General features: G+C 47.6%; 1 protein-coding gene across 1 annotated transcript in view; it reads left to right on the top strand.

The window, feature by feature from the left end:
• The window catches only part of GARNL3 (GTPase activating Rap/RanGAP domain like 3), a 168,585-nt gene that overhangs the window by 144,718 nt on the left and 9,196 nt on the right, over positions 1–14,671 (top strand). Inside the window, exons 24-25 of the mRNA XM_055400212.2 lie at positions 8,481–8,547; positions 14,275–14,382. Of these exons, the coding sequence (XP_055256187.2) occupies positions 8,481–8,547; positions 14,275–14,382 (175 nt within the window). The remainder of the gene's footprint in view (positions 1–8,480; positions 8,548–14,274; positions 14,383–14,671) is intronic.

Raw genomic sequence — 14,671 nt, 5'->3', positions numbered from 1 at the left:
GGTTCAATATCATATAACTGCCCATTGCCCTCTTTAGCTTTTCCACACCTCCTCCTGCCATTCCATCCTTCCCAACAGAAGAGGAATGAAGTCTCAAAACTCAATGTAGATAACTGAGTAATGAGAACATTTGTTTGGTAATTCATGCTAGAAGGGCCTCTGGGGAGTCGGGTTACCCTCAGAGGCCCTGCAGACCCACAGCAGGGGGCTGGAAGGTGGGGGAGGGCATAGCCCGAGTCTCCATTCCCTTAGAGGCGCATTAGGAAAGGAAGATGGGATGAAACACCATTGGGAGAGAGAGGAAAAGCAAATCAGCACGGGCGGTCTACCCCTCCTGGCCTGAGCTGCACAGAGGGCAGCCATATGCTGGATCTGGACAAAAGCTGACAAGCAACTCACAGAGTTCTTCAGCCCACTTATTGCTGGGAACCAGGGCAAGGCCTGATGACAGTTGAGCCCCTGGAGGTTTGCATGGTGCAGGGCCAGCACTCGGCTCAGGTATGAGAACAGAGCAGAACAAGGATGTCGCCCAGGGAGAGTGTCATTCCTGATGAGAACTTGCCCCAGTCCTGTTCAGATGTGTCAGAGAGTGAGGAATTTAATTATGTTTTACAAGAACTAAAAAAATACAATTTAAATTTGGATCAGCCCTACATAAATATTCACTAAAGTTGCTAATTACTCTATTAAGAAAACACCTGAGAGCAAAATTTTAAGAAATACAAAAATCAGAAAGAGAAACATCTAGATATAATTAGGAGGCCTACTTATCTTCAGCTGTTATCAATCACAGCTCAGTCTGCCCTTTCATGTGTGTATACTGGTAGCAATATTGCATAGGAACCTGGAATGTTAGGTCCATGAATCAAGGCAAATTGGAAGTGGTCAAACAGGAGATGGCAAGAGTGAACGTCGACATTCTAGGAATCAGTGAACTAAAATGGACTGGAATGGGTGAATTTAACTCAGATGACCATTATATCTACTACTGTGGGCAGGAATCCCTTAGAAGAAATGGAGTAGCCATCATGGTCAACAAAAGAGTCCGAAATGCAGTACTTGGATGCAATCTCAAAAATGACAGAATGATTTCTGTTCGTTTCCAAGGCAAACCATTCAGTATTACAGTAATCTAAGCCTATGCCCCAACCAGTACTGCTGAAGAAGCCAAAGTTGAATGGTTCTATGAAGACCTACAAGACCTTTTAGAACTAACACCCAAAAAAGATGTCCTTTTCATTATAGGGGACTGGAATGCAAAATTAGGAAGTCAGGAAGCACCTGGAGTAACAGGCAAATTTGGCCTTGGAGCACGGAATGAAGCAGGGCAAAGGCTAAGAGTTTTGCCAAGAGAACACACTGGTCATAGCAAACACCCTCTTCCAACAACACAAGAGAAGACTCTACACGTGAACATCACCAGATGGTCAACACCGAAATCAGATTGATTATATTCTTTGCAGCCAAAGATAGAGAAGCTCTATACAGTTAGCAAAAACAAGACCAGGAGCTGACTGTGGCTCAGATCATGAACTCCTTATTGCCAAATTCAGACTGAAATTGAAGAAAGTAGGGAAAACCACTAGACCATTCAGATATGACCTAAATCAAATCCCTTATGATTATACAGTGGAAGTGAGGAATAGATTTAAGGGACTAGATCTGATAGATAGAGTGCCTGATGAACTCTGGACGGAGGTTCGTGACATTGTACAGGAGACAGGGACCAAGACCATCCCCATGGAAAAGAAATGCAAAAAAGCAAAATGGCTGTCTGAGGAGGCCTTACAAATAGCTGTGAAAAGAAGAGAAGCGAAAAGCAAAGGAGAAAAGGAAAGATATAAGCATCTGAATGCAGAGTTCCAAAGAATAGCAAGGAGAGATAAGAAAGCCTTCCTCAGCAATCAATGCAAAGAAATAGAGGAAAACAACAGACTAGGAAAAACAAGAGATCTCTTCAAGAAAATTAGAGATTCCAAGGGAACATTTCATGCAAAGATGGGCTCGATAAAGGACAGAAATGGTATGGACCTAACAGAAACAGAAGATATTAAGAAGAGGTGGCAAGAATACACAGAAGAACTGTACAAAAAAGATCTTCACGACCAAGATAATCACGATAACGTGATCACTGACCTAGAGCCAGACATCTTGGAATGTGAAGTCAAATGGGCCTTAAAAAGCATCACTACGAACAAAGCTAGTGGAGGTGATGGAATTCCAGTTGAGCTATTTCAAATCTTGAAAGATGATGCTGTGAAAGTGCTGCACTCAATATGCCAGCGAATTTGGAAAACTCAGCAGTGGCCACAGGACTGGAAAAGGTCAGTCTTCATTCCAATCCCAAAGAAAGGCAATGCCAAAGAATGCTCAAACTACCGCACAATGGCACTCATCTCACACGCTAGTAAAGTCATGCTCAAAATTCTCCAAGCCAGGCTTCAGCAATATGTGAACAGTGAACTCCCAGATGTTCAAGCAGGTTTTAGAAAAGACCGAGGCACCAGAGATCAAATTGCCAACATCCGCTGGATCATGGAGAAAGCAAGAGAGTTCCAGAAAAACATCTATTTCTGCTTCATTGACTATGCCAAAGCCTTTAACTGTGTCGATCACAATAAACTGTGGAAAATTCTTCAAGAGATGGAAATCCCAGACCACCTGACCTGCCTCTTGAGAAACCTGTATGCAGGTCAGGAAGCAACAGTCAGAACTGGACATGGAACACCAGACTGGTTCCAAATAGGACAAGGAGTACGGGAAGGTTGTATATTGTCACCCTGCTTATTTGACTTATATGCAGAGTACATCATGAGGAACGCTGGGCTGGAAGAAGCATGAGCTGGAATCAAGATTGCCGGGAGAAATATCAATAACCTCAGATATGCAGATGACACCACCCTTATGGCAGAGAGTGAAGAGGAACTAAAAAGCCTCTTGATGAAAGTGAAAGAGGAGAGTGAAAAGGTTGGCTTGAAGCTCAACATTCAGAAAACAAAGATTATGGCATCTGGTCCCATCACTTCATGGGAAATAGATGGGGAAACAGTGGAAACAGTGTCAGACTTTAGTTTTTTGGGCTCCAAAATCACTGCGGATGCTGATTGCAGCCATGAAATTAAAAGCCGCTTACTCCATGGAAGGAAAGTTATGACCAACCTAGATAGTATATTAAAAAGCAGAGACATTACTTTGCCAACAAAGGTCCATCTAGTCAAGGCTATGGTTTTTCCAGTGGTCATGTATGGATGTGAGAGTTGGACTGTGAAGAAAGCTGATCGCCGAAGAATTGATGCTTTTGAACGGTGGTGCTGGAGAAGACTCTTGAGAGTCCCTTGGACTGCAAGGAGATCCAACCAGTCCATTCTAAAGGAGATCAATCCTGGGTGTTCATTGGAGGGACTAATGCTAAAGCTGAAACTCCAATACTTTGGCCACCTCATGTGGCGAGCTGACTCACTGGAAAAGAGTCTGATGCTGGGAAGGATCGGGGCAGGAGGAGAAGGGGATGACAGAGAATGAGATGGCTGGATGGCATCACCAACTTGATGGACATGAGTTTGTGTGAACTCCAGGATTTGGTGATGGACAGGGAGGCCTGGTGTGCTGTGATTCATGGGGTCTCAAAGAGTCAGACATGACTGAGCAACTGAACTGAACTGATACTGGTAGCACCCAAACTCATCTGCTGTCATCAAGGAACTTCAAAGCTACCAACGCCCTATGTCCCACCCCCCAACAATTTCATCAGCCTTGGGTGTGATGTGAGCTTTAGAATTTTTAGATGGTCCCCAGGTGATGTGGGCAAATTTGGGAACCACTGGTACACACTGCTTCTCAACTGTGGCTCTAATTGCCCAGAAAGCTTTAAACAGATCAGTGCTCTGACACACCCAGATCAGTTAAACCAGAAGTCCTGGGTGTATTGAATGGGAATCAGTAGACTGTAAGTCTCCCCCAGGTGATGTTACTATAGACCCAAAGAAGGAAGCTCTCCTGACACTCTTCCTAGCAAAGCCAGGAGGGTCCCCTCCATCCTGACAACTGGGAACCTCTCATCTCTTCCTGCCACTGACTTCTGAGGACTCAGGGCCCAATCTGGCCCTTAAAAGTTCTTGCCCCTTCTTGGTTTTCAAAACTCTGGACAGGGACTTTCCTGGTGGCCCAGTGGCTAAGATTCTACCCTTCCAATGAAGGGGGTCCTGGGTTCGATCCCTGGTCAGGGAACTAGAGCCCACAAGCCGCAACTCAGAGTTCGCGTACTGCAATTAAAGATCCTGCGTGCCACCAAAAAGACTGAAGATCTTGAGTGCCAAAACCAAGACCCGGTGCAGCCAAATGAATAAATAAATTCTTTTTAATTAAAAAATACAATCTGTACAACCAACCATAGGAGTCAGAAAAAGCATGGTTTAAAAGATCTTTGTTGAATCAATCCTTCCCTGGCAACTAGTTTCCTAAGACTGAACCCACTTTTCCTGGAAATTATTGTTATTTACTTATATTTAATACCTTGATAATTCATGAGTGTGTCTGTGGATTTTTTTCTGTTAAGATTAATGAAGATCCAGGGAAGAAAGGGTTAAAAGCAGTTTTCTTTGATGACTTCTGTGCTTTATTTTGCTGGAAGGTATGAGAAACCTCCAAAATTTTCTGTCTTTTCTTCAGTATGCTTTGTAAAACAAAGATGCAAAGCTTTTCTCTAAGAAAAAACACTTAAAAACATCTTTGTGTTGTTAAGCACTACCCCAGGATCTGAGTGGGTCAGTGTGTATATTCCCACTGAATTAATCCTCAGTGGCTATGTTTGCTGAGCAGTCAGAGGTGCTGAGATAGTGGCTCGTCTTTGGGTGGAATTTACTGTTTGGTTGGAAAGATAAGCCCTAGAGAAATGAGCAAACTAATGAACCGGTAGAAGCAGCCTGCAGAAACAGGGTTACTTCTCACCAAGACATTCCTGCAGGACAAGCTCTGAGCTCAGATGAGCAGGAGAGAGGCCGACCCTCCTGGACTCGCCGGCGATTAGTGCCTCAAGCAGCCCTCAATGCCTACCTCCTCCGTGAGCCACCATGCAGGCCAGGCTGGCCTGGTTTCCTGCCCCCGCCCCTCCTCTCGTCTCATCCAAGACCCCTCCATTCCTGTTGCATTCTTCAAACCCACCTCAGGGTCCAAGACAATCCTAGCTCGAGAGAGGACCTGTTTAGGAAGCACCAGAGAAGCCTTCTGAAAGTCAACACCAAGTATGTTCTACCAACAGGCCAACTCTGACGTACTGCCCTGGATCCAACAGCCAGCTCCAGCCTCCTTTCCCAACAGAGGCCTCCTCCGGAGGGACGTAACAGGATCCGGGTCTCTGGCTTATTCACTGGGCCCAGGTCCCTGTCCTGACTGTCTGCCCAGATCCCAGCTGGTCTTCATTGAGAGCTCACCCTGGAATCATGCGGGAAGGTTGGACATTGACCTCACAGTGCCAACCTCTTTCACTTGTTACAAGTCTGTGTTTCAAATTTTCACCACCACCATATATTACTTTTATTATTTTAAAATGCAATAAGCTAAACTATTTTCAATCAAGTAAAAAATAAAAGGTGAATGTTTTTATCCTACCCTGACCTACTATATATCAAGATGTCCAGGAGCAAGAACCCAGAATATGTATCTTTTAAAAGCTCTCCCAGTGAATTCTCAGGTCCTCGCCTTGTCAAGAATGTCTCCTGCAGGAATGTCCTACAGGAATGTCTTCTCTGAGGCCCCTCGCCCAGGAGCTAACATCTGTACCAACATCTGTACATATAACATGTACGCGTAAACCGGGCCTCACCATGCTCAGTGTTAATGAAGGTCTGATGAAATGCGATTGAGGGCCTGAGGAGGGAGTGATTAAGTCTACACTGTGGTCACTGACCCCAAATTTCGGCCCCATGGCCCTAAGAGGCAGGTGATATTCTCTCCCCGGTTTCTGTGGAAAAGGAGGCTGAGGCTCAGAAAGGAGAAGCCACTTATTTACCCCAAACCATCTAGCCAGTAAGTAGCAGAGGCAGGACTTGAGCACTGACTGCCTGCCTCCCAGGACTGCGCCCTCAAACCCAGCATGTGGCAGCCACAGCCCCGTAGAGAGCAGGTCCAGGTTACACAGCCGGTGATTCTTGGCCGCTCCCTCAGAAAGTGCAGAGCAGACACAGCAGCACCCACAAGGGCTGGAAGCCACTGGCTGACATCAGTGTCATCTAACTGACAAGTCTGGGGACACCAAGGAGGAAGTGATTCAAGTCAGAGTGCTGGGGATGGGAGGGTTCCCTCCAGGGGCCCAAGGGCTGTTCCCTCCCGTGATATGCCCCAGTGGTGCAGGTTCCAGAGCCAAGTCATGCCAGCAGCTGACATTTATGGAGCTTTACCAGGCCCTGTGTGCCCTGGAATCCTCAGCCCCCGTAGAGGCAGATGTTCTAGCCTCTCCCATTTTACAGATGAAGACCCTGAGGTTCCATGAGGTTAAACCCCTGACCACTGCTTTCGGGTGGCAGGGCTGGCATTTCATTTACATGGTCATGCCTCTAGGTAGCATGCTCTCTGGTCCTGGTACTTGACTGAGGTCCTGATCCAGGGACTGAGGGGGTCACATGAGTGGAGCAAGACCTCTGCTTCATGGAGCTGAGAGCCCAGCAGGAAGGAGAGTGCCAGCAAGCAAGCGAACCTGAGACGGCAGTGCATGCCCTGCAGATAATTAAAACAGAGGCTGTAACACATAGCAGCGGAGCAAGTATTTGGCATTTGACTCCCAGGTCCTTCTGACCCCAGAATCAACACCCTTGACCTCTAGGACTCACTGTCTTCCACCCCTACAGAGCCTCCACAACTCATGGTTATGGTGTGGGCTCCATTATAACTTATTTTATGTACTTGTAAGCTTTTCAGACATTTTGTTGAGGGGTGAGACCCTGTCCTTTCATTTCTGTGTGTTTAATGGTGACTCGCACAATGCCAGACTGTTCAGAGGAGAAGGCTGCGTTTGGGTGAGAGCAGTGAGGGCCAGCTGGGCAGAGGGCCTGGGGTGGGAAGCGGGGCAGCCCAGAGGCTGGAAGGGGCTGGAGGGAGCGGAGCCAGAGGGAGACAGTAGCCGAGCCCGGGAGGCAGGGCCAAGCCCAGGGTGCAGCAGGGGTGAGTTGAGGAAGAGGATGCTCTGGATTTGGGTGAGAAAGGGATCCCTCCGAGACTTTGGGGGTAGCTCTGCTAAAAGAAAGGAGGTGGCTTGAAAGGAAACTGGTCGTGTGAGACCTCCATGGAGAGCTGATTACGAGTCAGGCCCTGTGCAACAACGTCTGCCTTGTTTCATGGAATTTTCATGGCAACCCAGCAGTGTCAGGATTACTGTTACACCAGTTTGCAAATGGAGACCTGGGGCCAGAGGGCCATTTACCACAAACAAGAGGCAGCAAGTGGTACTGGCAGCTGGGGGCTGTCTGACCTGCTCCTGTCTGCTCCCCCACCCAGCCCCTTGAGTTCTCAACCTACTGCATTTGAGAGAACAAAAGACTTAGGAACCTGAGCTGGAGCTCAGAATGTGTGCCTGAGGCTGTAGATTTAGAGATTTTGAGCAGAGTAAAATCCGAAGCTATCAAGCTAGGGCTTTTTCTAAATGAGAGAAGAGCCAAGAAATGGAAGAATCTGAAGTGGGAGAGAAGCCAGAGGGAGGAGCTGTCCCCTGTCAGAGGTTGTAGAAACGTGGATGGAGAGATGAGCCATGGCCAGAGGCCTTCAGTCTGGAGAGAAGGAAACCTTCTTGGAGCTCAAGAGAGGGCAGTGTCCCTGGTGGTACTGAAGGCCAGACTACAGGGCTGAGAAGACAAGTGAGGCAGCGAAAGAAGAGACTTTTAGAGGCTCGGAGTTTTGATTGAAACTTGAGAACCATCTTCTCAAAAGCAGAAACCGGGGCTCACCAAAGCCGCAGAGCTGGGGCTTCCAACACCCTCTGCATCGTGTCAAGCCGCCTCCCAGGAAATGAAAGACGTGAAAGAGGGAGAAAAGAAGTGCAGACATGGCGATCTGGAGATTTAGAGACTGTGTTTGAGGCAGGAGGCAGTGTGGCTGAAGTGCAAGGGTGTTGAGGTTGGAAAAGAACCAGGGACCTGGTGCAGATCCTGGCTGGGGCACCTCCTCACTGAGGGACTAGAGCGACTCCACCTCTCTAAGCCTCGCTTTCCTCATCTGTAAAATGGGAGCAATGCCATCTACTTTCCAGGTTGATGTGGAAGTGAAAGGAATAACCCACAAGAAAAGCTTTGTGGACTGGAGTCTGCTGTATAAATGGGAGGTCTGCCAACAGAGAGAGCTCTCCCCTATAGAGCTTCTTAAAGGGTTTGAAAAGTTGATGAGAAAGTCCACACCATGGACTGTGGTCGCGCCTGAGTTTACAGAAACTTGAGGAAGTCTTTTCTAGTGTCAGTGTCCAGCCTGCCCACTACCATTGCCCATTCTCATTGCAGGTTAATTTCGTTGCAGCTATTGATGTGTACGAAGATGGGGAGGCTGGTCTGCTCCTGTGTTACAACTGTAAGTAAGGGATGTGTTTTGATTGCCACTTGCTAAAATGAACTGTTGTTTTCTTTCTTTCTGGACAATGTACAGGGACTTAGCTTTAGATTTATCTGGCTCATTGTTCCTAGATCCTTAACTGCACTCCAGGGAGCAGCTAAAAATTGCCTTCCCACCTGGATCTCCCAATACCCAGACCTCTCAGTGAGATGGTACAGCAGTCATCTTGGGGTGTCTCTGGAACATGGAAGTGATGACAGGGGCTTCCATCAAGGGAACCCCTACCATGTGCCATGCGCTGGGCTCCATCAGCTCCAGTCACTGTTCCACTGACTTCTCAGTTTCTGTTCAGTTCATTTCAGTTGTTCAGTCGTGTTTGACTCTTCGACCCCATGGACTGCATGCAGCACGCGAGGCTTCCCTGTCCATCACCAACTCCCAGAGCTTACTCAAACTCATGTCCACTGCATCAGTGGTGTCATCCAACCATCTCATCCTCTGTCGTCCTCTTTTCCTCCTGCCTTCAATCTTTCCCAGCATCAGGGTCGTTTCTACTGAGTCAGTTCTTCGCATTAGGTGGCCAAAGGATTGGAGCTTCAGCTTCAGCATCAGTCCTTCCAATGAATATTCAAGACTGATTTCCTTTAGGACTGACTGGTTTGATCGCCTTGCTGTCCAGGGGACTCTCAAGAGTCTTCTCCAACACCACAGTTCAAAAGCATCAATTCTTCGTTGCTCATCTTTCTTTATAGTCCAACTCTCACATCCATACATGCTGCTGCTGCTGCTGCTAAGTCGCGTCAGTCGTGTCCGACTCCGTGTGACCCCACAGACGGCAGCCCACCAGGCTCCCCCTTCCCTGGGATTCTCCAGGCAAGAACACTGGAGTGGGTTGCCATTTCCTTCTCCAATGTGTGAAAGTGAAAAGTGAAAGTGAGGTCGCTCAGTCGTGTCCGACCCTTAGCGACCCCACGGACTGCAGCCTACCAGGCTCCTCCATCCATGGGATTTTCTAGGCAAGAGTACTGGAGTGGCTTGCCGTTGCCTTCTCCGACATCCATACATGACTACTGGAAAAACCATAGCTTTGACTAGATGGACCTTTGTCACCAAAGTAATGTCTCTGCTTTTTAATATGCTGTCTAGGTTGATCATAGCTTTTTTTCCAAGGAGCAAGCGTCTTTTAATTTCATGCTGCAGTCACCATCTGCAGTGATTTTGGAGCCCAAAAAAAAAAAAAGTTTCTGTTACTGTCTGTCATCTGGAGATAAGGCATCTGAGCGGTGAACGGACTTTCTCAAGATTGTGCAGCTACAAACGGCAGAGCCCAGGTTCTGTTGACATTTGGGGCCTCTTGACTCCAGTACCCCAACAGTTACTCTTCCCCTTTTTGCTATTTCTCAGATGGTAATTGAACCAGTCTCAGCCTGGCATGCCTGGCCTCAGCTGGATTAGTTTGGGTCAGGTGGCAGATGGGTTTCAGGCAGACCAAATATATCAAATAGGATTTAAGGATTTGCAGCTTTTCAAAAAGCTAAAGGATCTTTTTAAAGCTAAAGATAGTGAGATATTTTCTTGGACCCAGGCTATGCAGTCTAACTAAATAAAACCTTTTTTTCAGCCTAGAATTGTATAGGTTTTGAGTGGTGATACTGGTGATAGCACATGGGGCAGATACATTGATTAATTAATCTTTGATTAGTAAGAATGGTAATTTTCCATAGAGAAATTTATTGGGTAAACTTCCTCTTTCAAAATTCGAGATTTATTGGGAATCAGCAAAGAACTTCACCAATAAATCGCTCTTTTAGGATATTTCATCCACAGGTCTGTCAAAACACTCCTCAAAATAGCAGGTCTTTATGGCCCATCTGATGAGAAGGGCCACACATAGGGTGACAGCAGCAAGCCACGTGCTCCAGCATGGATCCTCATTGCCCAGCTGTCAGTGTTCGGAGGGCTAGGCTGTTGCAGCTGCTGTCACCCTCTGCCCCAGGTCTCCAAGGACAAGCAGAGTAGGAGGGCAGCTGTGTGTGGCCACTTCTATAAGATGTTAATCTCTTTAAAGTATGGTGTTTTTACTTTATTGAAAAACCTATTTGAAAAACTTATGGCTTTAAAAACTGATATAAATACTTCTTTCTTCCAGCTGCTCAACTGGGGGTGATTTTAGGTGGTAAAGAAAAACAGAAAGAGAGCAGGTTTTAGACCATGAACGTGAGTCCCAGAATGAAAGGGGGGCGTGGAGACAATGTGGCTGGCAAGCTCTCTGCACAAAATTAGAGGCTGAGTCAGCAGGCAGTGCTGAGGTGGGGGTGGGATTGGAGGGGGGGGGCCCACACTGGTCCTCTGGCTCCTGGAGCCCCTTAAAAGTTCCACCTCCTTGGGCTTTGATCACCTCCTGGCTACAGGCCCTGGTTTCATCTCAGGATCTGATCAGCATATATCTGTTCTCACAGACCCACCAGCCATCAGAAGATGATCTCTGACCTCACGTGGATCAGGCCTTGGCAATTCCAGGGGGGTCCCCAGACCTGACTCAGTCTCCCCAGACCTCGCCACTTCCTCCCGTCGCTTTGGGTCAGGCATCTGGCTTTTGGTTTCCATCTCCCTCTTTCGCTCGGCAGGTTGGCAGGTGCCTGGGGATCCAGGGGATGAGCTGGTGTCCCCCAGTGGCCCTCTGACTTCTGTAGCTCGCCCCCCCCACACAGTGCACACCCGTCTGCCCATCTCAGCCCACGTTCTTGACTTGGTCACTGACACCCACAGCAAAGGCCCTTTCCAGCCAGGAGCTGTGGAAGGAGATTGTTTTTCCCAAGTTTGAAGCTGATTTTTATAAGTCTGCTTCTTTCTAAAATATAACTTCCAGCAACCCAGAGTTTTCTTTACATAATTTTTTCTCTCACATAAGTTAAAAATGTTTGTACATGCTGAAAGGGACTTTTCTTCAGAGAAATATGTTTTAAAACTAAAATCTCCATACTGTTCTTCACCAGCTGGATGCGGAAGGTCAAAGGATGGAAGGTCATAGACTGAGCTGCTTCCAGGGCAGTGACTTTCGTAGACTCCTGTCCCCCGCATCCCCATTCAGGGCCCATTTAACTACAAGGGACGGCCCGCTCTGTGCCAGACCATGTCAGGCTCTGGAGACACAACAGTGGAAGGCACTGCCAGGGATGCAGTGAGCTCACCTTTCTAGGGCCAGCCACGCATGGGTGCCCATGCATGGGTGTGAACGGGCTGCAAGCTCTGGAGTTCAGGAAACACTTTGCTTCTTTTTTGAATTAGAGACCTGCTGGTCTGAGACCACCAGCTCTTGTCACTGGGAGGGAGACCCCTCTGCTTCCCTGGGGCAGATCTCGTTGGAAAAAGGGGAGACAGGACCTCTGGACTGCAGTCTAGTCACCTACTCCAGGCCTGCAAGACCCTCTCTGAGGCAGGCAGGGGCTGAGACAAAAGCCTGATTGCACAGGTCAGGAGAGCTTGGGAAAGAGGAAGTGGAGCTGGGGAGTCCAGACAAGCCTTTCAAAGAATTTTGCTTTAAGGGAAAAGAGTAAGGAAGGTTGCAGCAACTAGAGGAGGAAGAGAGGGCAAAGGGTTTTGTTTTCTAAAACGTGGAATAAACAGCTTGCATAAGGCTGTTGGGAAAGATCCGCTGGAGAAGGGAAAATAAGAGGGGAGAGGGGTGAGCCGACCTCGGGTGGGCACAGCAGGTCGGGGGCGCTGCTGGGAGACCTGGGCATCGTTTGTGGGCACTTGTTTTCTCAGGAGCAAGGTCTTTCTTTGAGAGTGAGGTTTCTTTTCCTCCCCTACTGAGTCCACTGTAGCAAAAACAAAAACTAACCCTGATAAGAATTTCTGTCCCAATAACTCACTCTGTTAGAAGAACAATGATAAAACAGCATAAGGAAACTGCTTTATAAGGCACATGGGTCGCATCAAAGGAGCCCCTAAGCCCTGCTGCTGCTGCTAAGTCACTTCAGTCGTGTCCGACTCTGTGTGACCCCATAGACGGAAGCCTACCAGGCTCCCCCGTCCCTGGGATTCTCCAGGCAAGAACACTGGAGTGGGTTGCCATTTCCTTCTCCAATGTGTGAAAGTGAAAAGTGACAGTGAAGTCGCTCAGTCGTGTCCAACCCTTAGCGACCCCACGGACTGCAGCCCACCAGGCTCCTCCATCCGTGCGATTTTCTAGGCAAGAGTACTGGAGTGGCTTGCCATTGCCTTCTCCGCCTAAGCCCTGCAGGATGCTCCAAAAGGGATAGACAGGCAGGGCTTCAGATGGCCACGGCCACTGCCCCAGCCTGGCCCCACACTGCAGGCCTCCACAGCAGCTCTGGCTCTGTGACCTCTCCCCTCTCACAGAGGGGCCACAGCTGTCAATTCTGTCACTAGGAACGGGGAGAGACTGCTTCATGGGCCTGAGGTTTCTCATTAGGGTGATGAAAATGTTATCAAATCAGATTGTGGTGATGTTATTCAACTCTATAAACAGATTACTGTTCATTGACTTGAATGCTTAAAATGGATGAGTTTATGGTGCATAAATTATATCTCAGTAAAGCTGTTTTTGAAAATAATTTTAAAACTAGTTTGCATGGCTAAAACATGGCAGGCTTTTGGAATAAAAGGGGCCTTTGTTTTTCTGTTTGTGTGGATGTGAGAGTTGGACCATAAAGCTGAGAGCTAAAGAACTGATCTTTTGAACTGTGGTGTTGGAGAAGACTCTTGAGAGTCCCTCGAAGTGCAAGGAGATCGAACCAGTCTATCCTAAAGGAAATGAGTCCTGAATATTCATTGGAAGGACTGATGCTGAAGCTGAAACTCCAGTAGTTTGGCCACCTGGTGCGACAAACTGACTCATTTGAAAAGACCCTGGTGCTGGGAAAGATTGAAGGCAGGAGGAGAAGGGGACGACAGAGGATGAGATGGATGGCATCACTGACTGGACGGATATGAGTTTGAGCAAGCTCCAGGAGTTGGTGATGGACAGGGAGGCCTGGCATGCTGCAGTCCATGGGATCACAAAGAGCTGGACACGACTGAGCAACTGAACTGGTTTCTTGGTGAACTTTTTCACTCTACGAGGGTCTGAACCACCTGGACTTGTGTTTAGAGCTCAGAGCAGGCAAGAATCAGATAATTGAATTAACCTGGCCTTACTCTAATGCTGTCTCAGGCTCACGAAGTTGATACAGGCATATGGCTTCAAGTTTTCATTATAAAATGTTGCAGGGAATGTATGGGTTCCACCACACGTGTTCTGCTGAGTGAGGTTCGGGGAATGATCCCCTGTAGGAGAGCTTCCTCCATCCAGGGGTGCCATCAAGTGCCCCGTCTTGTCTGCAGACCAACCAGTACTGTCCCCCATGCAGGACTTGTGAGGCCATGGACAAGCTACTTCACTGCCCCTTGCCTTGATTCTCTCATCTGCAAAATGAGCGTAATAATAGCATCTACTTCATAAGTTTGTACAGGTTAAAGGGAAAAATGTTTTAAAGCTCGGCACTTGGCACATAGTAAATTCTCCAAAAATGGCAGCTATAACGACATGTGGCAGAAATACTACTCTGGCTCTGACTGCCTCCTGCCCCTGAGAATCTGGCAGCATGGCAGTGGTTGTGCTGGCTTTCAGAAAGAACAGGTAGATAGGATGCTTTTTTTGTGGCCTGTGTCTCATTTATCTGATTACAGTTGCCTGAGTGTCATCTCTAACAAAAATAAGTCGCTGTTGTTTCATTGCAGACAGTTGCATCTACAAAAAGGTTTGCCCGTTTAATGGTGGCTCTTTTTTGGTTCAACCCTCTGCATCAGATTTCCAGTTCTGTTGGAACCAGGCTCCCTGTGCGATTGGTAAGGAAACCTTTTGTCATCATGGTCTTCCCCCAGAAAGACACATCTGAACTGTTCCATCCAGTATAAGCTCTGGCTTACCGCTAAATCTTCCATGAATTCTCTGAGTATAATGAGTACAAACAGTCTTCTTCTTCTTTAGCTGTTTTTCATTTTGCTCCCCTCTGGGGACTGTTGTCTCCCATTGTTCCTCCCAGGTCTCCTCAGTGCCTGAGGATGTGAGCCTTTGCGAGCAATTATATATCAGTTTTCAGTGCTTGGGTATCTTACAGTACCTTTCATTTCTGGG

This window comes from Moschus berezovskii, chromosome 11 (assembly GCF_049115385.1).
Source record: "Moschus berezovskii isolate FMDL1 chromosome 11, NW_MosBer_1.0, whole genome shotgun sequence".
NCBI classification, from domain to species: domain Eukaryota; kingdom Metazoa; phylum Chordata; class Mammalia; order Artiodactyla; family Moschidae; genus Moschus; species Moschus berezovskii.
This window is presented reverse-complemented; position numbering and strand designations above follow the sequence as displayed.